Below are 26100 nucleotides of genomic sequence, written 5' to 3'. Positions count from 1 at the left end.
GGCACCTGGAGCAAGCTGTCAGCCCTGCTGAATGCCTCTCTGCACAAATGAGGAAGGCTGTTCTTGCACACCAGTGATTCTTGTGTGTGTACACATGCACGTAACACGCCTCACGCAGGACACAGTAACACGGACACTCAGAAAAACCACGCTCACCGTCAGCTAGGAATTTCTTCAGTCTGGGTTAAAAATTTTCACACCAAGCTTGTGTGCAAAAATACACACAAATTGACCCAAGCTTATGAAGACACAGATCCCAAACCCAACGTCTCCACACCAATCTGCACACACACACGTGTGTATTAACTTATCTTTTTCACTATGTACATTAAGAACCTCTTGTACCCAACACTGCCTTGCCCTGGATGGCTCATTATCCCTTCCTCACACCTCTGGGAGTGAGGTCTGTTTTGCACACTCCACGGCAGAGGCACTGGGGGGTTTGCTCAGCTTCACACAGCTGACAGGGATGCAGCTGGGATCGTTTCAGGTCCACCCAGGCGCTAGAACCACAGCCAGGCAGCAAGAGACAGGAGGAGAGGAAGTTAGCTCAATGGCTTCTGAGACAGCACTCAGCCCGGGGAGAGGACAGAATTCCTGCAGGTGCTTAGAAAACCACTCTGCCATCACCTGAGCAGCCTGACAGAGGCCATTACCTGCAGTTTAGAATAATCCTGCAGCAGCATTTTAGCTGCCTCCGGCTTCAGTTCCCCTTTGAAGATCGCATTTTTTATCTGGGCAAAAAAGACGCTGTGCAATTCATTTCTCTGGAAAATGGCGAGCTGCCTGTGAGCCTGGGCAAAATCCTCCTCCTGGTGCAGAGCCAGCGACCTCCACAAGTGCTCCTGCTCCAGGCCGTGCAGGGTCCGCAGGAGGCTGCTGTACTCTGCGGCAGACTGTGGAGAGAGGCAGCACGTGAGAGAGACACACTGAGTGAGCATGTATACGCACATGCCACGTGTGCACACACACGTGCACAGACAGCATGGACACTCACACAACTGACAGACAGCCTATTCAACATGTGCAGTGTGATCGCAGCACACACGTGTGCAATGTACCAGCATATGCGATGCGCACATGCACTTGCATGCAGTGTGTGTGCACACGCATTCACCTATGTACACACTCGGCAATGCACCCTCAGCAGACACATGCATATTTATGCAGACATTGTACACACACAGGCACACAGTGCACACAGACACAGGAACACAGATCCACGGGCACACAGCACACTCACATGGAACACACGTACATGCACGGGCACACACAAGCGCACATTCATCCCATGCTGCAATGGGTTGAAGCCGCAGGGAGATGCTGTGCCCACCTGCCCCTCACTGTTATCTGAATGTTTTCCCAGAAAGACTACAAAGTAGAAAATTCATCAAGGTAGAAATGCGCAAATCAAACTGACTGAAAAGAGCTGCAAAAAATGGAAATCTCTTAAGTATCAATGGATCATGCAGCTAGTCGCACACAAATTATTTCTATCCTCTTTTCATCCTCAACCTCGTTGAAGATAAAAATACCAGCAACCAAGTCCAAATTGGGATCCAGGGTAGAAAGAGGCTCGTGAGAGGCTGAGAAATGGCTACCTGGCAACCTGCAGGTTAAGCGGTCCAGTGTGGGGCCAGAAAGAAACATTCTCATGCTCAGCTCCCCATGCAGCAGCGGCACGAGGGGAGGAAGGGCCCCAGGATGCCCACCACGCCCCCGTGTGCCACGATGCAACTCCCTCCCTTCCCAGAGCGTGGGTAGAAACAGGACTCTGATAGGATAAGATAATGACATGTTATGATGTCACCTTTGGCTGGGTGTCATTACAGGGGAAGTGAGGCCTCCTATCCGTGTGATTAGGTCCCCAGGTAGCTCACTTTGGGTAAATCAGGAGGGAGCCACCCAACATTAATGCTTCGCCCCAGCCACCAGGTAACTACAGCAGGTCTTTAATGAAAATTGGTTTTATAAAAACGACTGGGTTATATTTTCTGAGTCACCCTATTGCAGAGAATCGGTATTTATCTACAGGTGACTTGATCCAGAGGAAAGAACATAACTCAAGCACGAGGGTGTCTGGACCCTGGCGGGCTGCAGCTGAGGAGCTGGCATTATGGGGCCAGTTCAGCCATCAAAGCGAACGTTCTCCACCGTCTTGAATTTGACACGTTCAAACCTCAATTTATTTTCATGAATAGGAAAAAAGCACGAAGTAAAATCCATTTCATTTCTGGCAGCCAGGAAAGAAGTCAGACAACAGACACACACACACACACACACACACATCCTAAAATAAAATGTTCTGTCCTTGCTCAACATTCTATTCCTCCTAAAAAGTACAGCACAAGGCAATGATACGCTTGTGATTTGTGTCATAGTGAGAGGCTCCCTAAGGAAACATGCACAGGATCAATTTTCAAATAATTTCTGTCCTGTAAGAGGAGGAGCTGGGAAGAAATGTGCTCTAGCCCGGCCCTTGTTCAGCAAGCCCTCAGCAGCAGCGGGAGCAGCGAGGTCCTGCAGGGAGGGAGGGAGGATGGCGGCCTGCTATGTAAGGGTCCAGCACCCCACCCGTGCTCAGCCGGCCCGGAGGCCCTGAGGATGGGGGTGGGCACTTCCGTTCCAGCTGAGCCAGCCCAGGGCAACCGCTATGCACAGTGCGGACTCTGCACGTCAGAAATCCGGGAACCATGCGGGAAGTTAGGACTGTGCTAGATGATGCTCCTTGTGCTCCATTTAGCAAGACAGGCAAATGGTAAAACTTTTAGAGAAATAAATCCACCAGAGATGGTTAAACCGGAAGAGTTCCTTCGCACAAGCCATTTTCCTTCAAGCTGCTCACTAGGGAGTCAGGAAGACTCAGGCAGCCCAGGCAGTATGCACGCGCAGCCTGGGGCCCTTCAGACAGGACCCAGAGGGGAGCACCATCCTGCCCTGGCTGCAGGAGGTGGGGCTGCAAGGCCCTGCCCGCCTGGGCCTCAGTTTCCCCAATCCAAATGGAAACACATCACATTCTGACTGTTCTACATCCCAGATTGTTTTTTAAATGATATGATATTATGAATCACAGCAAACATCGGGACAAGGTTGATGCTGCTGCCAAGCATTAGTTCTTCATTGTTCTTTTTTTTTTTTATTTCAGCTGATTCAGAAAAATGTAAAAATTGTACATGTGAATGAGGTACCATGCAATATCTGAAACATGTAAACGTTATAAGTGTTTACATCGGATTAAATCTCTCCCTTCATTTGTTGTTTGTTAAGTTGAAAATATTCAAAACCCTTTCTTCTAGCTCTTTAAGATACGCAGTTCATTTTCATTCTTTGCAGCCAGCCTACTGTACAACAAAACCTGGAGCCTCCAGCTCCTGTGAGACTGACAGTGCCCATGGGCAGGCTCTCCCATCCAGCTGAAGTTCCCTACAAACACTAGAGTATTTCTCAAATCAGCCCCAAGATAGGCATCATCCTCATTTCCACTTGCAGTGGGGAGGAGACGGGGTGACCCACCTGTGTGCCTTTTTAGGTATGAAGGGGCAATCCAAGCCAGGCAGCAGCCTTCTGAGTCTCTATCCTCATGGCTGGTCTACGGCCTCTCAGTAGAGATGGGCTCGAAAGCCATCAAGAACAAAGTAAGGGAGAATAGCAAACAGGAAGACAGGTCTTCCGCAAAGGGGAAGAGAGCCGAGAGATGGAGGGAGGAGGAAGAGAAGGGAAAGCGACAAAAATCTGTGGTGCACACGTACCTGCTCCCCAAGAGGAATGTGACCGTTAAGGCTGTGTCTAGATCCCCCAAGGCCTCCTGTAGCCATAGGTGGGGCTTTTCAGAGGTGGCTGGATCTAGGGTGTGTGACGCTGGGATTGAGGCTATGAGGCCGGTGCCTAGAGAATATGTTCCTCGGGATGGGGTTCAGAGCGCTCAGCAGTCCAGGGCCTGGACCCCAAGGGCCAACAGAGAAGGAAGCCTGGCTACTGCTCCAGCTGGTGGCAGGCCCTGGCATCATCCACGTGGTGCTGATTTTAGGTACACGCAGAATGCAAGAGGTGTGGGGTCAGAAGACTTCCACCCAGATCTCAGCAGGCCTGGGAGGTCAGGCAGGGCGCCCCTGAGAGGGCAGTGTGTGGAGCTGTGAGTGTGAAGCCGAAGGGGCAGTGCAGACCCCAGAAGACTGAAGAAGTCAGAAACAGATCATCTGAGGAAAGTAGCAAGGAGTGAGCAAAGCCAGCCCAAGAGAGAAGCCATGAGAGCTGCAATCATCTGCAGTGCCATCAGGGCGGAGCCACCCAAGCCCTTTGGAGTTTGCCATAGCCTGCCTTGGTTGCTGGACAAGGAACTACAACACTCAGTGTTTGCCCTGCAGGGCCCTGGACTTGCTTTGGTCCCATTCCTTTCTATCCCCCTTTGTACCTTTAGGAATGGTAATGTTTATCTTGTTAGAAGTGTTTAACTTCCTTTTCATTTGTACAGGGGCCTGCAGGTAAGAGTTTGCCTTCAATCCCAGAGGAGACTTTGGACTGGAACTTTGAAGTGATGCTGAAACTGTTAGGCCCTTGGCAACTGTTAGAGATGACTGAATGCCTTTAGCATTAAGGGATGTGCACGAGTCTTTGGGGGGCCAGGGGCAGAATGTTATGGCTTGTATCTAGATGGCTCCCAAAGCCCCATCCAGTCATAGGTGGGGCTTTTTGGGGGTGGTGGCTGGCTCTAAGGTGTGTGATGCTGGGATTAAGGATGTGATGCTGGAATTAAGGGAGTCCAATCCTGCCTTTAGCCTGAATGGAATATAAGGAATCAAAGAGGGCTGCTGCAGTCACTTGCTGCTACTGCTTCTCTTTCTGCTTCTATTGCTGCCGCTTGCTGCTTTGCTGTCTTCTGCCTGCCTGCCATGAGCTGTTTCTCCCCTGCGATGCCCCTCTGCCATGCTGCCCTGCCTTGGAGCCAGCCAAAAAGGAACTGAAACCTCTACAAACTGTGAGCTACAATAAAGTTTTCCTCTTTTAACTTTGGGTGTTGGGTATTTTGTTTCAACAATGAGGAAACTAACTAAGACAGTGATCATTTTGTGCTGCAAACGTGCTAATAAAAAAATTAAAACTGAAAGAAAGAAATATAAACCAATTTCATCTTTATACTCATTACTGAATATTTAAATTTTACTCCAAAATACTTATGCTGTTTACTTTCTTTCCCCTGCCCCTTAAACTAATTCTGGTACAATAATATATCCAAAATATTTATTTGAATCTTATTAAAGACACCTGTAACAGATAGTATAAGAATGTGGTTTCTACGGGATGGGGCTGCTGATTGGATGGGACGGGAATGACTACTATTAATTTTTGCAACTCAGATGCTATTTTCGGAAGCAGATTTGCTCAAATAAGGCAGTCCGTGTGCCCACGGTGACCCCTGGGATTCAGAGCAGTGTTGTCCCCCATTGAATACCAATAGGGAAGGGGCCGGAAGAGGACAGACTACAGCAAACCCTGAAGGACACAGGTTCAGAGCTTGAGAAGGATCAGGTCTCACACGGAAATGGAAGCAAAGGCAGTGCCAACTGCAGCCCTCCATGCCCCTGACAACCAACCTGGCACCTCAGGTCATCTTCAGGTAGCAAAAGCACTAGAAACACTAGACAGCCAATAGCATGGGTTAACATGGAGCGCACAGCACAGGGATATGACATCCCAATGCACAAGGGTAGCCACAGGGGTGCAGTGGTTAGGGGCCATTGGTTAGGGGCCGAATGGCTGGGTGACAGTCCTGGTGCCACCTGGGGGACATGGACAACATCTTCATGTCCCAGTTTCCTCCTTGCCAAAGTGGGATTCTACCCACGTGATATGCATAGACTAACACCGGGCACACAAGGAGCTCTAAGTAAATTTGAGCTCTTTCCTTTGCATCATATTTTTAAGAGGATATAATAAAATCAGAAAACTGTTTACGCTGTGATGCAAAGTGAAAATGGGCAAGATGTAATTGTGCAAATTGCATAAACCATATATTCTGTTCATAAATGTGGAACTACGTGAGCTGGCAGGTATGCAGAAATGTGGGGCAGTGGGCACCAGGCCCACGCTGTGGGTCCAGGTGAGGTCCACAGCCAGAAGGCAGTCAGTGGCGCAGTGCGTGGGTCTCTGCTGTTCAATGGTTGGATACTTTTCAGTTGACTACTTTATTTTCAGATTTTTTTTTTTTTGTCCTTTTAGGCTTGTTTGACAAACTTTCTGCAAAGAGCCAGGTAAATCTTTTGGACTTTACAGCCACAGAAGGTCTCTGACTTTCATCTGTTTTGTTTCACAACTCTTTTAAAATGTAAAAACTGTTCTCAACTTATGGACCATAGAAAAACAGAAAAGAAAGAGAGAGGTGGTGAGATTGTTCAGGGGCTGAACAGGGCTATTCACACATTCATCCTATGGGCCAGGCTCAGGGAAACATGATGCTGATCACATGCCCTGTTGTGACAGCCGCAGGAAGCAGAGAGCAGGAGGCTGGAGGTGGCTGAATGATGTGATCCCTGACATCTATCTCCAGTCCTCCCCCAGAACCTGTAAACATGGTCCCATTTGGAAGAAAGGGCTTTGTTCTTGTGAGATCATCTTGGGTTATCTGATGCGCCCTAAATCCAATGACACTTGGACAATCCCTAGATCCAATGGCAAGTGTCTTGATAAGAGGTAGAAAAGGAGATGGCAGGGCCTCAGGAAAAAGGCCATATGAAGATGGAGCAGAGATCAAAGTGATTCAATTAAAGCCCAAAGAACACTTGAAGCCACCAGAAGCTGGACGCAGCAAGGAAGGACCCTCCCCTTGGGACTTGGGAGGGACACAACATCTGGATTTGGACCTCTGGCCTCCAGAACTATGACAAAATTGATGCCTTTTTTTGTTTGTTTATTTTTGTTTTAAGGCATCAATCAATGGTAATTTCTTCTGGATGCCATAGGAAAGTCATACCAACACTAAACAGTACCCAAGTCACAGCCTGAAGCATGACATCATTGTGGCAAGAAGAGGCCTAGGAGCAAGGTAAAAGGTCGGGGACAGGGAGGGTCGCCTCTGTCTTTACTTCCAAGCCCATGTCGGAGACAGGTGGCCTCTTGTGACCCATGAACTGCCAACTCGAAAATTATTTGCCAACTTCTGGGAAACCCTGTGTTTAGCTGGCAGGAAGGACGTGGACACTGAGCTCCTAAGCAGCTGTCGGGCCTCCCCCAGATGCCAGGTGTCCAAACGGGACATGCAGGCTTAAGGGAAACAGACTGAACAAGCCTGACAGAAGCCAGGCTTGATTGGATCTGGCACTCCTGGGCTACTCTCCTTCTTCCAAGGCAGTGACAGGCACCTCATTTGAAAGAAAGAGCTGCTCTCTGACCAGTACAGCTGGCCCTGGGGATGTTCAGTGCCCAGAACTCTAAGAACTGAGCACCTGAACTGAGTGTCACCTGCAGCCAGACCCTGGGGGCTGCTCTTTCTGTACTCCTTCTCCCAGCCTACCTGACAGGTGCTGTCAGTCTTGGAAAGGTGAGTGTGGCCCTCAGGAGCAGAACTAGGAAAACAGGACTCCAGTTTGTCTGACACCAGGTCCATGGGGGTGAGAACTGTGACCTCCAAAGACAGATCTGCACCCTAAAGTCACCACCATCTAGGAACCACGTCCTCTGCAAATAGTGCCTTTCCACTCAGCCCAGGATCTCCCACGATACCACAGACAACTCTCTATTATAACATGGTTCATTGTTCATTCATGAGGATCCTTTGTTCAACTACAAATCCCTTAAAACACAAGATCTATGTCTTATTTTACCCAGTACCTATAGGGCCTACCCTAGTGGCCTGAAAAATGGTAAGTGATCCCTAAATATTTGCTGAATGAATCCAGAAGAGATGGATGGATGGATGGATGGATGGATGGATGGATGGATGGATGGGTGGGTGGATGGAGGATAAGTAGCTGGATGAATAGGTGGATGACTGAATGGAGAGGTAGATGGGTAAAAGGGATGGATGGATGGATGGATGGATGGATGGATAGGTAGGTGAATGGTCAGGTGGTGGGTCAGTGAATAGGTGGATAGGTGGATGTGTGGATGGATGGTTGGATGGGTGGATAGATGGATGGACGGATGGGTGGATGGATGGAGAGGTGGATGGACGGAGGGGTGGATAGATGGATGGATGGATGAATGGACAGATGGATAGACGGATGACTGGACAGATAGATGGATGGATGGGCACATGGATAAGTGGATGGATATATCATTGGCTAGATGGTGATGGATAGACAGATGGGTGCATGAGTGAATGACGAATCTGAGGAGAAATGAGGCACGTGAATGCCTTCAGAGCGTCCTTACCCTCTCACTAACACGTTTCAGCAACTCTTCTGCTTCCTCCATTGCTTCCCTCTCCTTCTGGTACTGGTTTTCTGTCTTCTTTCTTGTTTCCAGGTCACATTCTGCTGTCCATGCCAACATCTTACGATCACACTCTTCTTGTACTTCATTCTCCAGCAGCAGAAACTGTTCTTTCAAAACAGAACCGATCCTCCTCTCCACCTGTGGGGAGAGGTGACCTCCACTGGTCAGACTTCTCAGCAGAAGGCCAATGATATCCTTGCTGATGTGGGTTCGACAAGCCTCCAGATCTGCATCAGCCTGGTTCAGGGTTGCAATCTCCAACCTGGGAAACACAGAGGTCAAAAGAGCTCTAGTCTATAAAACCACAAGAGAAACCAGAGCCCCCACAGTGCCTGCGCTTCACAGGTTAGGCCCTTCTTTCTTCCTTCTCTTCCTTCTTTTCCTCTCTCCCTTATGCTCCACCTAGCTAACGAAGGCCCGTCACTAAGTTAGCAGATTCTTACTGAGTAAACTTGTAAGATGCCAGGAACCACAGGGATAGCAGTAATACCCAACATGTCTTTGTCAACAAGTCAACAACAGCTCAAAGACCAACAGGGAAAGAGGAGAGCTAATATATTTAAGGATTTAAAAATAAAGTTTATTTTACACTTTTCCAATTAAAAATTGAGTTTCAGATATGACAACTAAATGTAATGTTATATCCGGAACGAGATCCTGGGGTAGAAAAAACAAAGAATCAAACTAAAAAACGGAGGAAATCTAAACAAATCACAGACTCTAGGTAATAACGACATATTGGCATTTAGTTCGTGAGCTGTGACAAATGTACTATAATGGTTTGGATCTAAAATGTTCCCCCAAACTCATCCACTCCTGAGTTCATAGCTGAATGTACTGTTGGGAGGTGGGGTCCAATGGTAGGAAGTAGGTCCCTGGGGTGTACCTTAAGGGGATATCCTGTCCAGGCCCCTCTGCTCTCTGGCTCTCTTCCTGTTCTCTCTGTGCTACTGGCTGCCATAACTTGAGTAGCTTTCCTCCTCCATGCCCTTCACCATGATTGTTTCCACGAGCAACTGCGTGTGTGGTGTGACGGTGTACACTTATCACACACACCAGACCACACTCATACATAGGGGAGGCTTATGGTATGTTAATCAGACTTCTATAAAAGCTAGGAAAAATTATGTTCATGATTTTTTAAAATCTGGAAAATAGAGGACACAGAAAAAGATTTCATTCACTGTTGGTCCACCATTGAATTACAATCAGTGAAGGCATCTTGCCATGTTTTCCCAGTGTTTCTTTCCATGCATGTCTTTTCCATAAATGTACACTATCTGTATAGCTGTAAGTATAACTGTGTCCTCCTTTTCCCAATTAGCATTGCAACAGGCATGTATATTTTCTTTACAATGGTTGCAAAACTTCCACCATCTGATAAACCACCATTCAATTAACTGCTCTCCTACTATATAATCTAAAATAACCATGAAGTAAACATCACTGTACAGAGTTTTTGATATTCACAATAATTTTCTCTGTACAAAATCCCACAAATAAAATCATAGGGTCAAATGTTAGCAAGTCCCTAAAGACACCATAAGGCCGACTAAGACATCCTGAGCCACAGTTGCTGGGCTCTGATTCTTAAACTTCTTCACTATTTCAAAGACATGCCGAGTTGGCAGCATCTGCATATGGCTTTCCTGGGGAAATTTCTTCTCCTTCTCCCTCTCCCTCTCCCTCCCCCTCCTCCCCCCCTCCCCTCTCCCTCTCCCTTCTCCTCCTTTTTTTTGGGGAGGGGTCACAAAAATGTCATTTTGTCCTTGCACTTTGAAGGCAAACATTTCAGTTGCTCTGCCTAGGTTTGTGCATATGCAACCTGCACAAGGATTGTGCCTCTTGGAGATGAGAGAATTTACACAGGACTTGGAGCCACATTCAGTGCACAAGATGATGCACTTCCTAAGCATAGACCATTGCTCTGATGCCTGGGCTCGCCCACGATGACATCTTTCTACAAGAAACAGCACAGCTCCACTCATCCAGGAGCTGACTAATACTTCGATCAGCTACTGATGATAAAAAGAGGAGGAGAGTGACATTAATGTCTTTTCTTCTCATTCGGATCATATAAGAATTAATCAAGTTCTCAGTGAATGGTGAGCAAGGTGTCAGATTAAAACTAGGACAGGATTTGGTGCACAGGGCAGTAAATATTCTTTTGAACATTTAATCATATGACCATCAGTTTGGAGGAGAACTTAAGACCCACAGCCTTTTTTACATACAAATCTAGCATCTTGAAGTTGCTGGAGTCAGCAGAGTAAAATTACAAAAACTAATTCAGTATTAGTGAGCCTGGAATATTCATCAGAAGCCAACTTTCATGGACAGATAATCCCCCAAGACTCCACGCTGGGGCCAGAAATCACATGGACAGCCTGTCCAATTGAGGGCCTGAGCAATAGAAATTGGGGGAAAACATCTCCTGAGGATGGTTACTATCTAAATTGTAGCTGGAGAATAAATACCTTCCCAGGGAGGGAGACTGGAGACACGCGGGGAGATGGAGGCCACGAGAGGCAGAGACTGGACCGATCTGTCACCCACCCAGCCACCACGGCCACCAGAAGCTGGAAGAGGCCGGGAGCACTTGTCTTTAGGGCATCCGGAGAGAGTGTGGCCCTGCTCAGTCCTCGACTTCAGCCCAGCGGAACTGACTCGGGCTTCTGGGCCCGGGACTGGGAAAGAGGAAGCTTCTGCTGTTTGAAGCCACTGAGGACGCAGTAGGGTGGCACCACAGCCAGAAGACTCTCCCTGTCCTCTACCTGACCGCATGAGGTGAGCACTGTCCCCCATCACCACAGAAACCCGAGAGGCAGTGCTGGGACTCAATATGGTATAAATAAGATGGTATAAATAAAAATAAATGAATAAATAGAGTTTAAAGCAATGTGGGGAAAAAAACCTTCAAAAAATTAAACAAGTAAGGGTACAAATAACCATTGTATATGAGCAAAGCATCATAAAACTTATGTATCAGTGTTACCATTGAGCTGTTATGAACACACAGACTGTAACATACCGGGGGTCTGCAGTTTGCACCTGTCCACAGGACCTGTCTCCTCTTAAAGTTTATGGTTAAAAGTCAGACTGTGAGCTCTGTCTCCAGGCACTGAGCTACTCCTTGGGGGAAGACACACAGAACTCTCAGTCCTGAGTGTCCCCTACGTCTGCCCACTTCCCGCCTACTTGCTGGTCACACGCCAACAGGACAGACAGCTTGGGAACAGAAGGAGGGAGCCCTCTTCCTCTGCGAACTTCCCTCCTCACGTCCTTCTGAGCACAGCCAATCATTTCCACGCAGGTGGCGTGATCTCATTCTCCGCTTGAGTCACCCACTTAGCTTCCAATCTCAGCTTCACCCCTCAGGAACTGGGTTTGCTCGGGTGCATCAGTAACATCCCTGAGCCTCATTCCCCTAGGTAAAGTGAGACTGTGATCACTACATTGAGTGGACCTCATTGAGAGGATTAATAATAATGCCTCCAAAGTACAGGCTTTGTTTTAGTAGCTTTACACATCTTAGGCATTTAATCCTCACATTAATTTTATAAGGAAGGTGATTAGCCTGTGTTTTACAGTTGAAGAAACTAAGCAAGAAAAAAATTAAAAGGTCCTTGCTCAGAGTCATGTAACTATGAAGTGGCCGATTTGGGGCCTGAACCAGTGACATGAGGCACTGCATCCTTGCTCTATCCTCTACCCCACCGCGATGCAACAGCAGGCACAAAACACAAACTGGAAAAGTGTTACTTTCATTGTTGTCGCTGTTGTCATGTCTGCCACAGGCTTTGTTAGTATCGTCCTTTGTGGTAAAGAAGATAATGGAGAACAAATGCATATAGATAGGTGGATAGGTGGGTAAATGAATGGATGGCCAGGTGGTTGGGTGGAAGAAAGGAAGGGAGGGAGGGAGGGAGAGAGAAAAGGAGGACAGTCTGTTCAGACGACATCACAACCCGCTGAGCTCGATCTCTTCGAGGGGCCTGGGAGGCCACTCTTCATCCCCCAGCAGCCCTGCCTGCCCCGTGGAGATGTTGACCAGACCTGGGCTGCAGCAGCCCTCATGGCCAAGGGCCATTGTGTCACAGGTGGGGATTTACTTCGGTTCCTTACATCCCACAGCTCCTAGAGCTGGGCCAATCTTATGGATTCCCACATGGGACACTGAGAACACGAGCTTGGCTTGCAGGGTAGCCTAACTAGGAGCAAGGAGCCAAGGCTCCCCCACCCCAGGCAGCCCCCGATGCCACTGCTGCTGAAGGAAGCCACGCTGGGGCCAAGTCAACCCTCTGGCTGCAGTGAGCAGGAGCAGTGGCCTGGGGACACACAGCCATGCTTCAGTCTTTAAGTCAAGGAGATTCATCCTGGATCTCAACTCCTCTCTGTCACAGCAGTTAAGGGAATCCATGTCAGCCATGCTGGGACATTCTCTACATATTATCCTGTCTTGGGGGACAGGAGGTTCTTGCATAGCCTCTGCACAGAAAAGGGAGCCTGGAGGTCAGAGACCCGGCTCTGAGGCCTGGCCGGCCAAGGTTTCATGGAAAGGTGAGCTCTCCGCTAGGCCTCCGTCAGACGGAACCCTCCAGAGCAGCCCAGAAGCGATCTCACCACTTGCCTCATAAGCCAGGGACCCTCGGCCCCTTCTTCCACTCTTCCCACGGCCCCATCCCGCCCTCATTCTCTTCAGATTTCACAGCTGCTTCTTTGAGTAACAACCCAGACAGGTCAGGGCCTCGTCCCTGCAGCCTCCAGATGTGGCCTTAAGAGGAGAAGGGGCTTTCGGGTACAGTGGAGTGAAGGGGTTGGACACGGGGTCTTACGAGAGATTGGCTCTCCCGTGAGCCCCGAATCCGGTCGCAAGTGTCTTCCCAGGGAAGGAGACTGGAGACACGCGGGGAGATGGAGGCCACGAGAGGCAGAGACTGGACTGATCTGTCACCCACCCAGCCACCACGGCCACCAGAAGCTGGAAGAGGCCGGGAGCACTTGTCTTTAGGGCGTCCGGAGAGAGTATGGCCCTGCTCAGTCCTCGACTTCGGCCCAGCGGAACTGACTCGGGCTTCTGGGCCCAGGACTGGGAAAGAGGAAGCTTCTGCTGTTTGAAGCCACTGAGGACGCAGCAGGGTAGCACCACAGCCAGAAGACTCTCCCTGTCCTCTCCCAGGCCTGCAAAAGCCATTCACACGCATAGCGCTGGGCTGGCCTTGGGTCTACCTGACCGCATGAGGCGGGCACTGTCTCCCCATCGCCACAGAAACCCGAGGCAGTGCTGGGACTCAAACCCCCCTGTCCAGATGTCTCGCCTGAGTTCCTGCCCGTGGGGCCCACACCCAGTCATCCAGGCCACAGAGGAAGGCGCCCTGAACAGCCACAGGATCCCTGCTGCACAGGGGTACTCAGTGTGACCACAGTCCCTGCGTGCTTCTCTAGGGAGCAGAGGGGAGCCCTGCACTGTGCCTGACTTTCCTCCCTCCCCTTTCTGCCCTGGTGTCCCCACCTTGTCCTTCAGTGAGAAGCATCAGGCAGGAGTGCCCCATGTGCTCCCAAGCCACACACCCACCTACACATGACCTCCTGCCTTCCCAGCTTGAGGGGCACAGGCTTCGCTTGTACCTGGCACGTCCTCAGCTGAATCTCACCCAGCCAGCATGTCCCAGCCACAGCCAGGCGTCCTCGGAGACACACCACATCTGGGTGTTGTCTTCTGGCTTGCATGACATTGGTCCTTCACCTAATCTTTGCCTGGTAACCTCAGTCTCTCAGTGAACTGCAAGGACTTTCTAGGAAGCCTACCACTTCCTGCGGGCATTGGTCACGTGTGCCGGGCACTATCTGAGGCCCTGGGGACAAACCATGAGCAGGATGGAGAGCCCCTGCCCGTTAGAATGCCTACTGTGCATGGTGAGAAGGGGTACAGAGGCATTAAATGTACAGGGGGCAGCCCTGAGGGTCAGAGGAGAAGCCAGGGCTGCAGGACCCTCCCTCCCCTGTGCCCCGCACCTGCCAGCCTGGCCGGCCCCTCTTTCTCACCCTCCAATGCTCACTGCCCTCCTCACCCCTGAGAAAAGGGCAGGGCCTTTTTTTAAATACTAGCGATTGAACCCAGGGCCCTAACACTGGGATGCAGCCTCCCAGAGAGCTGGGGTTGCAGGCTTGTGTCGCGGACCTATGCCCTTTGCCCCTTTTCAGCTCCACCTCATGGCGCAGACCCAAACATCTGTCTCAGTGTGCAGTGTGGTACTTTGCTTGTGTCCGCTCTACAGGGACAAAACCAAGGCTATTTCTTGTTCACTGAGGGCCGGCAGGACCACCACAGAGCCTGGCACAGGAGGATGCTTGGCAAGGATGTGCTGAAATGGTCTACCAGTTACTGTTTTAAAAGTACTGCACTTGAGAACAAGCAACCCAGAGAAGGAACAACAGGAGAGCCTCAGGCAAGCAGCTTCATTTTCTCAGGCTTCGGGTTTTTACACAGGCACCTCTCTGCAGACGTTTGCAAAGAGCAAGAGAGACACGTCTCGATGAGTGTGATCATTATGCACTGCGAACGCGTACTGAGAAAAATACAAAATTTCAAAAGAGGCAGGAGTTGTAACCCAAAGAAGCACATATGGTTGGCCATAAAGAACCACTCGATGCATGTATTTAAAAATCCAACTCTACAAACACGGAACACCTTCCTCACACAGAGCAATTTAGAGATGGCCAAGGCAATGTCGGTAGCATCAGGACAGTGCCCAGCTTCCTTCAAGTAACAGGAAGTCCACACAGGTCTGGGCTGCTTTTTGTTCTTGTTTTCTTTGCTTTTATCAGAATTCTAAGATCTACCTTTTTCAAAGGTTGTTGTCTCAGCGGAATAGCTGCGTTGAAAGCAGTCAGGTGTGGATGGAAGTCCATTACCTCCTGTGCGACCTCAAGCGAAACCAGTGAGCCATGCTGAACCTCAGCATCCTGGGCTAAGAATGGCAGCTGCTGCGGGAAACTAATAAAAATCACAGGTGCGAAGGGGCCAGGCCACGTCCATCATCCCCAAGCCCCACCCCAAGCCAGCTGGAGCCACAGTGCTCAGCTTCCAGATCCTGCCAGTCTGCCGGCCCCGCCTCGCTCCTGGTCCTGGCATCGGTGGGGTCCCAGCCCCCTCCACTGTTGCAACAAAGAGTCAGATAAAAGCCAAGGTGAATATTCCGCCTTCAAACCCTCTCTGTAAGAAGCAGCCTATGAATAAATGATGCAGAAGCCAAATCAAGCTGTCCAGGAATCACTGTCCGAGAAAACTGAATCGGAAGAGGTCACAAAGGTACGGCTCAGATCAGCTCGGAAAGGAGGTGACAGACAAGTCACCTGAGGGCGCATTTAGAATGCCAGCCAAACCTCGAGTGGGAATTACAAGCAGAATAAATGACGTGCTGGAGGAAAAGGCTATTTTCAGTGGGAAACTGTCAGGGATTTCCACGCATACGGAGCCCCTCACATTTTGAAGGATATTTTCTTTCTGGGTACTCCTAAACCTGACTATGAGTCAAGATGGAAAGATTAAAAGTAATTGAAAATGCTACGATTAAAAGAAACAAAAGACCAGGTCCCTGCAACGAGCATCCAAGCACCGTATCTGATACTGAATTGGTATTCGACGAATAGTGAATGCTGGGGTACGGGTGAGTGGGGAGAGGGGTAAATTTAGCTCTCAAGCTGCACACTCTCAGGCCACGCCCGATAATCAGTGTCACACACTCTTCAGGCAAAATCGGATCCACTCCCGAGTGGAAACAAGCACAAAACTCAGGAGCCACTGTGCGATTACCTTAGTGAATTCTTCATGAGCATCAACATCTCTATTCCACTCAAGCCGCAAATTACAGACCCTGCCTAAACTCTCACAGCAACACAGGAATAACGAAGACCGGGCTTCTTGTACCCCATCACTTTTTAGAGCAAAAACAAACAGGAGAGGATTAAGACTTTTCCATTATAAGGGGCCACTTAATCCGGTTGGAAGGTTAGAGTGCTACCTATTTGCAAATTAAATATCCTAGCACTGATTACACAAATCAAATGCATTTCCTCTACTTTTCATGTTCGTGAGGTTTTCTTTGGGGGTGGTGCAAACCTTATCTAGGAATCACTGTGCTAATCAGCTGTTCTTATCTAAGTGACATTTGGGAACCTGCGCCACCAGCTTTCCTCCCTGGGACTGAGGAAGGAGCCGAGGCAGCAGCTTTTAAACCGTCATCCTTGGCACGCTGAGCAGGGAATTGAGGGGAGAAGGGCACCGGGATGGCTGCACGAAGCATGAAACACCCCAGCCACGCTGGGGAGTCAGACACGGATGAGGCAGGCCCGACTCCCTCCACACTGCCAGCTGGGTCCTGCACTCAGCGGACACAGTGGGCCTTCCGCCCAGCCCCACCAGGGGGCACCCTAAGAAGGAAGAGGCAAGGCTGCCTGGACTCAGTCAGTCCGAGGGCTGCTTCTTCCACACGGCCCAGGCAGACAGCATCAGGCAGCTCCTCAAGTTTGCTTCCCAGCCCTCCTATTTTCAATGCTGTTTTCATTTTTTAAAATGTTGATCAGTACGTGTTTACTGTACACAGTGATCACAGTCACGGTGGTGGGTGGTGCTGTCACCTTGGGACGGAGTACAGCGGTGCCAATGGTCCAGACGCGTCTCTCAGTACCTGCCCATGGGGCCCAGGCTCAGAGGCCCGAAGGATGCTTTGGCCTCGAGTGTCTTTCACATCATTATCTGCGCAGCGTCCCAAGGAGGCAGGTTAGGGACTCCCATCCGGGAGGTGAGGAGGCTGCCAGCCCTCGCCTTCCTGCTAGCGAACGGTCTGATCACACCTGTCACACACCTGCTTGCTCAGCACACTGCACTGCCCTACTGCACTACCTAGGCTCAGACGAAATGCCAAGCGCGGCATTCAGCGCACAGCGGCTGTGGGATTATGACACTGAATGATGATAAAGGAGGAAGAACCCAGAGAGGACACTCATCCGCTCCGCCCAACCACAGGGGGATCCAGGAGTCTCACTCTTCCAAGGCCTGCAGCATCCTCCCAGGGTCCTCAGAAGTGAGGATATCGATCATCTGGTCGTTAAGGGTGAGATCCTCGCTGATACCATTCGCTGAGGTGAACGGCGAGGGCTCCAGCTTGCTCTCAGGATCCTGCATCTGGGAGAGAGGTGCAGAGATGACCACTGAGCAGGCCTTCTCAGGATGCCATGTGTGGGACAGCAGGAAAGGCCGCATCTGCAGGCAGAGGACCTGGCCAGCCTGCCACACCGGGGACTCTGGGAATGCCAGGGGAAGTCACCGAGCCACTGCACTTCCCTGGGGCCACAGCTCCAATGGCCCTGCACAAGGGCGTTGTGGGGATACAACAAAGCAATAGATGGAAAAAGCCTCTCAACCTGCAGAGACCTACAGAAATAGTTTACCATCATCGGGTACAGGAAAACTCGTAACTGGCTCGATGGTCCTCAACACCATGGAGCTGGCTGCTTTCTAACTGGAACACAGGATTAGGAGATCAAAGTGACTAAAGAAAATTAAGCCCAACTTTCTTACTGGATAGATGAGATCGCTGCTTTCTGCCCCCAAGATCATTAATTCTGCAGAAACGGCTGACAGTCACAGCCCACATTTAAGAATTCTTGTTCCTGTCCCAGGTAGCACTGTATGTGTGATAACCATGAAACTGCCACAAAAAAGTGCTGGTGTCCCCAGTTTGCAAAGGAAGAGACAGGCTCAGAGCACTGTGATAATATGCTGCAGCTCCACGGCTCAGAAGGAACCTTACATTCTCCAAGGTGCTCTGATTTGGCAGCTCGCTTCTGTTTTACAGCACATGGTCTCACCAGTTGCCACCATGCTGGCAAAAAAAGAAAAATGTGCAAAGATTCCATTCTGCAATGGCAGGGAAAAATACTGCGAGGGTCTCAGACCTTAATCACATTCACCCACTGTGCAGTTGTCCTCCCGATGTTGTACCAATCTGCCTTTAATCTCCAGGAAATAAATTCTGTCCCCATCACAGTAGCAGGGCACATCTGTCCTCCTGACGGATGACAGCCCGGAGAAATGCACACAGGCACTTTTCTTCTCCTTGCTCTCTCTCGCCAAGGAGACAGAGGGCTGGATGCACTCTGAAATGGCAACGTCTCCCTCACCCCAGCAGGCAGGGACAGGGCTAGCAAGGGACCCCATGGTGGGGACAAGGCTTCTGCCTCTGGAGAGGTGGGGTCCCCAGAAGCCAAGTCCCACCCTGGCTTGGCTGCTTGACTTCAGGGACCACGGTGTTCTCCACAAACTGAGAGAGGGGGCTGGATGGCAGGTGTTCTGCCCAGGTGTGGGACCTGTGAGGGACACTGAGGCACAGTGGCTCCGGCGCTCCGTGGCCCTGTGGGGACAGACCCACCTCCAAAGATGCCCTTGAAAAAGGGATCTCCTGTGGCTCTCCGGCAGGCCTCTCGCCTTCCTTGCTCTGTCCCTCCACCCATCAACTGGAAGAGCACTCAGTCACCACTCCATCCCTGTGCAGTGTCTCCCAAGCACAGGTCCCCCAAGCAAGGGGCCCACAGCAGACCAGTGGGCTGCCACACGGCTCACTCCAGCGGCTGAGCATCACTCGGCCAAATCCCCAGCCAGTGCCTCCATCCCTTCCTGAACGGCGATGCCGGCCTTCACCCCATTATTCCCGAGGACCGCTTCCTATGCAACCTACCAGAAACTGAAACATGTCTCGGGGTGCGCTTCTGCAGGAACCGAGACCAAGGGATGGAGGGGTGCAGAGTCAGAGCTGGCACATTCTGGTAAGAGCTGCCAGAGTCCACAGAAGCTGGAGGAACCCAGAGAGACCCCCCCCTAGCCTGCCAGGAAGTGGCCAGCGATGGCTTCAGGGGAAGGAGATGCCAGAGTTTAGACAAAGATGGGTAAGAACTGTGCCAGTCTGGGAAAGGAGAAGAAGCACACAAGGGTGAGCAGCGCCCTGGGGCACACTAAGCCATGGGCGTGAGGGCAAGTGCTGCGATGTGAAGAACAGCGGGAGAGGTGACAGAAGCCAGGCTGAGGAGGTGGGTTTCCTCGAGGACGGCGGTGCTGTAGAATGGGCCTGAACTGGGGCAGCGCACAGGCGGGCGCTCACGTGTGGAGTCTTCCCACCCATCCACCGGTGAAAAATCACTCGGGGCAAATACAGAATCAACCAAAGTATCCAACAGAGATGAAGGTAAAGAAAATGGACAGACACACAGTGCAATACTGTTCACTGCAGAGACAACAGGCTGTCACAAGGTGAATGAGCTGGACGATGGTATGTGCAGTGAAATGAGCCAGGCACGGAAGGACAAGGGCCGCATGATCCCGCTCGTGTGTGGAACCCACCCTCACTTCAACAGCTGATGTCCCGGGGTAAAGAGCGGAACAGAGGCGACAGGAGGCTGGGACGGGAAAGGCTGGCCAGCAGGCACAGTGCCACAGCCGGGTGAGGGGAGGAAGCAGGGCTCTGCCATCGCACGGGAGGGCAATGACAGTTGGCAGAGATGTGCCGTGCATGCCCAGCCAGAACAGAGGACGCTGAACATTCCCAGCACAAAGAACCGTGAATGTCAGGAACCTATACTCACTGCCCTGGTTTGATCATCACAGCGCCCACATACATCAAAACACACCACTGTGCCCCAGAAGCTTGTGCAATTATTATGTCAACTAAAAACAGCCTGGAGGAGAATCGCCAGGGAGCTTCTGAAAAGGCTCGTGATGAGGCACCCAGGAGCAGCACCTCGGCCTCTGGAGGGGCCTGGAAGTCACCAGCTGGGTCTGCCGTCCACTGTCAGGCTGGGATGAATGTCCATCCTGAACCGCCCCCAGGAGCTTCGATGCCCTGGCAGGAAGACTCACCTGGTGTCCTGCAAGCAGGCTCCCAGGCAGACACCGACAGCGTGCCAGGAAGAAAAGCGCCACCCAGCTCAGCACCAGGGAGACGAGGAAGGCAATGAAGAAGCCTGCTGCATGGAGGCCATGGTGGGAGAGGACCTGCAGGGGCAGGAGGGAGACAGGAAGTCACACGTGGTCACACGGCCCCTCTTCCAGGCCAAGCAGATGGCCAAGAGGCTTTGCAGGGGCGAGAGGGACCGTCAGGGTCTAGACTGACCTCAAGCAGAGACTGGCTGGTCGCCTTGAGGCTGGCTGGCCCTCTCTGAGACTGAGCTGCCTGGTGGAGTTTAGAGGGGCAGGCAAGGGCTGAGGAGTGAGGGCTTGCAGCAGAGCCACCCAGCCCCACACCCGGCCCATCACTCGCACTGAGCATGTTAAGTTCCCACACTGAATATGCACCAAATCTAAGGCAGACCAGGAGGAGATGAGGCTGTCCCCAGGAGGACTGCCCACCACAGGCACAGAGTATGCCCACTGGGGGGGACACACTGCCGAGGAGGCAGGCAGTGTGCCAGGCAATCTGCAGCCTGACAGGGTAAGCACGAGGGCCCTCTCACGCTGAGCATGGCTGGTGGGCGAGGAGCTGCACACCCAGATCCCCTTCCAGGAAGGGCCAGGTCCCCAGCTATGGGCAGATGGCACTGTGGCAACCCCCAGGTTCCAGGGCAGAATCACTTGATGTCATGCCCTTCCCGGGACAGCCAACATCAGCTGGCAGAGCACAGCAGGGGCATGACCACAGCCGTTCCAGCCTGAGGGTCACCGTGACGGGCAGCACCTGACCCCAGACTTCCTGCCAGGGCAGCTGAGCTCTGCTAGCCAGATCACAACCCATACTTTTCCTGCACCCAGTCCCGATCTTCTCCTGTGGTGTCAAAGGAGGCACTGACCGTCAGAGCCCCCAGATCACCCACTGGTTCGATGACTCACTGTGTGGACTCACCGCGGTCCGGCTCATAAAAGCTCACAGCACAAAGACACCCAGCAAAACCAGAAAGGAAAGGAGAAGCAGTGGGCAAAGCCCTGAGAGGTCGCAGCTTCCCAGATCCCTCCAGGGAACACAGGATGTGCCCAGGCGCCCCCCCACCCCAGCAGCGCACTGTGACCATGCATGTGAAGCACAGCAGGGACTCTAAACTCAGGGTCTATGCTCAGGGCTGAGCCCTCGGGCCCCTGTGCAGGTGCTTACAAGGTTCCAGACCCCGAGGGAGGCAGGTGTACAGCATAAATACCGTTCTCTTGTAAAACCGGTTTGGTCACGGTGAGCCGGGCTGACCCGTCCGGGGAGTGGCAGGATCACGCTGGCCTTTCTAAGGACAGTGCTCTCAGGCCTGCTGGATTCACATTTTTCTGCTCATGACAAACACACCTTGGAGCCATGCAACTATGGACTGAAACCTCTACAAACCATGAGCTACAATACACCCTCCCTCCTCTTACTTACAGGTAACTAAGACAACCACTGTCCTCCGCACCACCGCTCTCTCACCACCATCACCGTAGCTCATGTAGACTGATTAGGTACCAAGCACCAGTGAGGTTCCGGCCCAGCCCGGGGAGCTGGTGAACTGCGAGCGGAGGCCCTATCTCAGGTCAAAGGACCAAAGGACACTTCTCGCAAGGTGGCCGGGTGGGCATGGAGAATAAGCCAGGGAGAGGGAGTCGCAAGCAGGACCTACAGGTGCCAAGAGAAGCAGCCTGGGGCCCAGGTGCCTTTGAGAGCAGGTCTGGGATTCGCCACACCATCCCAAGGCCATGGGAGGAGGGCATGGCATTTCAAGCAGGAAGACACATAGCCAGATCAGCCAGGGTCGACTCTGACTGCTGCACGGCCTCAGTGTGCAGAGGGTAAGAAATGGTGGGTGAGAAACACGGCTGTGGCACAACAGGAAGTGGCGGTGAAGACCTAGGGCTCCAACCCCCGCTGAGACCTAGATGGGTCCAGCTGTGCCCCAACCATGCTGCAGGACGCTGGTCTCCCCCTCTCTGAGCTGCAGGTGCCTTGCCTGCAAGACAAGGACAAAAGCAGCCCTTGTGGTTCCTGAGCGTTACAAACCAAATTACCACGCACCCTAAACTTCATTTCTGAGTATGCATGGAAAAGGATCAAAAGCAGGTGTTCCCACAAAACTTGCACCCAAAGGTTCACAGTAGCACCATTCATAATTGCTGATAGCGGGGAGCATCCTGATAAATAAATGACAAAAGGCTGTATAGCCACACCATGGCACACAGAATACACTCAGCTAATGAAGGAAGGGTGATCTGACGTGAGCTGCACCAGGGAGGGACCCAAAACACAACGGTAAGCCGAAGAAGACAGTCCCTTCAAAAGCTGCACACTTGTGTGCAATGTCCAGGTCAGCAAATCCAGAGAGAAGGAAGGCAGAAGGGTGACGAGGCAGCACCGAGACTGTGTGATCTCACACACACACACGCGCACGCACACGCAGCATCAGTGTGACACTGCAAAGCACACTGAGATCGCTCAGTACGTGTGAGCTACAGCTACTGTTAGGCCAGAGGGAAGGGCAGAGACTAAGGGGATGCTTAAGAGACAGCGATGCTGTGACAAAAGGGGTGTGTGGGACGCCGGGGATGGGAGTACACCGTGGCCCACGGGTCTTCTTCGGGGCCACCACTGCAGCAGTGAGCACTGGAATTGAACGCGTTTGGAGCACGAGGATCAGCCTAAGTTAACCGCAGCTCTGAGAGTCCCACAAAATGCTGCAGCCTGATCCCACCACAACCCACTGAAAGCACGTTTCCAAAGAGCACATTTACCTTACATGGCACTGCCTTGGGAATAAAGAAAAAGAGGTGGCTAGCCCCAATTCCCACCCCCACAAGTCTCACTAACTTTCCTTCTGTCTCCTGAGAATCATCCGTGATCGCCACCCCTTTAATCACACAGTAGCTGGAGCAGATGCCGCTGATGAATTCTATCGCTGCATTTAGGAAGAGTGATGCTAGACAAAAAGGCCTTTCAAAAGGGAGACTTAGAGGCTGAGAATCCAATAGCAAGTTGCAAAGACATGCTGAAGAATTGTTTATAGAGTTTGGCTTCAGTTATGTAATAGTATTTTCACAGCCTTGCAGAGGCGAGAAGCTAACATCTTAGCTAGGGTTCTCTCTGGTGGCAGGAATGCTATTTTACTCTTCCAGCTTTTCTGTATGTGGATGGGTACAAAGAAGATGTCAAAGGTCCACCGTGGGCATCCATTAAATCCTGGCCACTACCCTCCAAGGCCCAGACCACAGTTTGAAGGTAATGGGAAACCATACAAAATCGTTTTCCTGGAAGATATTTTGGGAGAAATTTTGTTGAAATCCTTTGCTTTGAGATGAAATTCCAAGGTGCAGAGGACATCAGTGGCTTGCTGGTCCTTGTCCCTTTGCCCAAGTGCACAAACTTCCATCCCACAGCTGACAGACCTAGGAAAAGTGAGCACTCAGGGGTGATCACAGGTAAGGACAATCATACTTCCCGACAATCTGTACTAACTCACCAATTCAGTGACTGACTCGGTTAGAGAAAAAAGCACACACAGCAGGAAGGAGTCCCTCCCTCAGGGTGGCTCTGAGAGTCAGGACCTTGGCCAGTTCACAGAATTTTACTCTGAAGGAGGAAGTGGGACTAGATCACCTTTAAGGTTTGTCCAGCTCGGAACTGCCCTTGTGATGTCAACACACACACATTAAGGGACATCCAGAGGAACAACCTCACTGCCACGGAGTGACAAGGCTTAGCAGGTGGCTCCATGGCGTGCAAGGCAACCAACTCACTCAGGGAGCTACAAAATCAGAGGTGGAGAGCCTTTCGGGGTCTTGCAGCACATTTATGAGTTGTCCACAGCACAAGTAAGAAGAGAGCAACCTGTGCAAAACCAAAAGGATGAGGAAAACCAAGGTCCCGGTGGCACCACAAGACAGTCCTGAGTGGGGCCCCTCAGAGCAGGTGGGGAGCACATCTGGGAAGTGGGCTGGGGCAATGCTTGATGGCCACAGAGAAGCCAGAGCAGTAATATGACACTGCTTGCACACCTGAGTCCTCTGACTTCAACTCAAAGCTACAGGATTTTGCCAACAGCTATGTCTTCCCTCTGCGGAGCTTCCAGGGCACCTTGTAAAATCCTTTTGTTGTTGTTGTTTTGGGCATTTTTTGTTTTTGTTTTTTGGGGTGTTTTGGTACCAGGGATAGAACTCGGGACCTTGCACTTGAAAGGCAGGAGGTGGCACCACTGGGCTAAATCCCCAGGCCTCCTTGTAAAATCTTCTATGTGTGAAATTCTCATATTGTAGATGCTACCTATGGAGGATTGCTTTCCCTCATTAATTAACACATTCCCTTTACATATGAAAGACATTAATCTTTTGTTTCTTTCGCATACTATAAATTTTCACAAGTTCCTCATTTATCTTTCTTGCACTGTTTTGAAACGTAAAGTTTCCAAGTATTTGTGGACTCAAACCCATGCTTTTCTTCTCGCCCCAGTTTTACTTTTTACAAATTGTGCTATTTAATTTTAATCTCATTATTTTATTTTTCCTCAAAAAGACCCATCTGTTTGCCCCAGATTCATGAATGTTTGCTTTGTCGGTCACTTAAGGCACCATCTTGTCACAATACGCAGGTGCAGGTTCCCCGCTCGTCCCACTGCCCTCCGCCTTCCTACAGCAGCTGTGTACACAGCAGTACCATAGTTCTGTGACATATTTAACATCTACAGAGGCAAATCTTTCCACACTTCTCTTAATTCTCAAAATCTGCCTGTTGAGTTTCATAGATGTGTATTTTCAGGTGAAACTTGATTCAATCGCATTCCCCCAAAAGCACGTTAGAATTATTGTTGGAATCGGGTTTGGAGGAGACCCGAGATGCTGGGCGCAGAGCATGTAACCCGCTGTCCTGGCCAGCCCCCTTCACCGGTGCACCTGATGAACCCCAGGGACTGCAGGGAGGTCTCAGCCATCTGAGACCTGCACGGGGTCTGGCACAGTGCGACGTCTTTGCTGTCACAGGTGCTACTCATCCAGCAGGCAGAGAGGGACAGACAACTTCCTGAGAGGGAATGGGAAGAAACTTCTGGAAGCCTCATTTTCTGTGATTAACAGGTGTTGGTTGTGAAGGAAATAATGGGGTCGCTTTCATGTGCTACACAGTGAGAGACTTTGCATGTTTACTGTTTTTAGCTGTGAGAGGGGAAGTTTAGGGAGGCTGTGACCCACACCGTGGGCCTCTCCCACTCATCACCTTTTGCCTGAAAGCTTTGCAACAGTGACTGAATACCTGAGAAAGAGAACTTCAAAGGGGAAAGGGTATTTTGAGCCACCGTTTCTGTCCACAGTCCCCTGACTGGAGGCCTCTGGTGAGGGAGGAGAGCTGCTCACCTCACCCAGCCAGGAGGCAGGCAGACAGAGCCAGAGAGGAAGGCAGAGTTCCCAAGGCCACGCCCCTCATGATCCAGTCCCCTCACCCAGGGCCCTTCCTCCTGCTTCCGTCTCCTCCCAATAACAATGTCAGACTTACGACCTTCCCCATGGGTGAATCTCAGGAAGGCCAGAAAAGCCCTTCAGCAGGGAACAATGTTTTCAATCCAATCGTAACAGCCCTCAGAGTCCCAGCAGGATCCCGTCCTGACATCCCTGCTGAGCGCACACGGGCTGCCCGGCTGCCCTCCTGTGTCCCCGCAGTGAACCTGGCTATGTCCCGCCAACAG

General features: G+C 51.1%; 1 protein-coding gene across 2 annotated transcripts in view; it reads right to left on the bottom strand.

Moving 5' to 3' along the window:
* Evc2 (EvC ciliary complex subunit 2) overlaps positions 1-26100 on the bottom strand; it is an 88661-nt gene that overhangs the window by 42988 nt on the left and 19573 nt on the right. Inside the window, exons 1-5 of one of the 2 annotated variants that reach the window (XM_033758773.1) lie at positions 20598-21595; positions 20345-20479; positions 17478-17617; positions 8368-8692; positions 657-896 (exon numbers count right to left, since the gene is read on the bottom strand). In XM_033758773.1, coding sequence (XP_033614664.1) covers positions 657-896; positions 8368-8692; positions 17478-17617; positions 20345-20479; positions 20598-20753 — 996 coding nt within the window. In that variant the 5' untranslated portion in view covers positions 20754-21595. Of the gene's footprint in view, positions 1-656; positions 897-8367; positions 8693-17477; positions 17618-20344; positions 20480-20597; positions 21596-26100 lie in introns of those variants that run through there. The other variant, XM_010641809.3, reaches the window with a different exon arrangement.

The sequence above is a fragment of the Fukomys damarensis genome, unplaced genomic scaffold (assembly GCF_012274545.1).
Source record: "Fukomys damarensis isolate Sample0158 unplaced genomic scaffold, DMR_v1.0_HiC HiC_scaffold_35, whole genome shotgun sequence".
In the NCBI taxonomy this organism is placed as follows: Eukaryota; Metazoa; Chordata; class Mammalia; order Rodentia; family Bathyergidae; genus Fukomys; species Fukomys damarensis.
The sequence above is the reverse complement of the archived record's forward strand: the minus strand, read 5'-3'. Positions and strand labels throughout refer to the sequence as shown.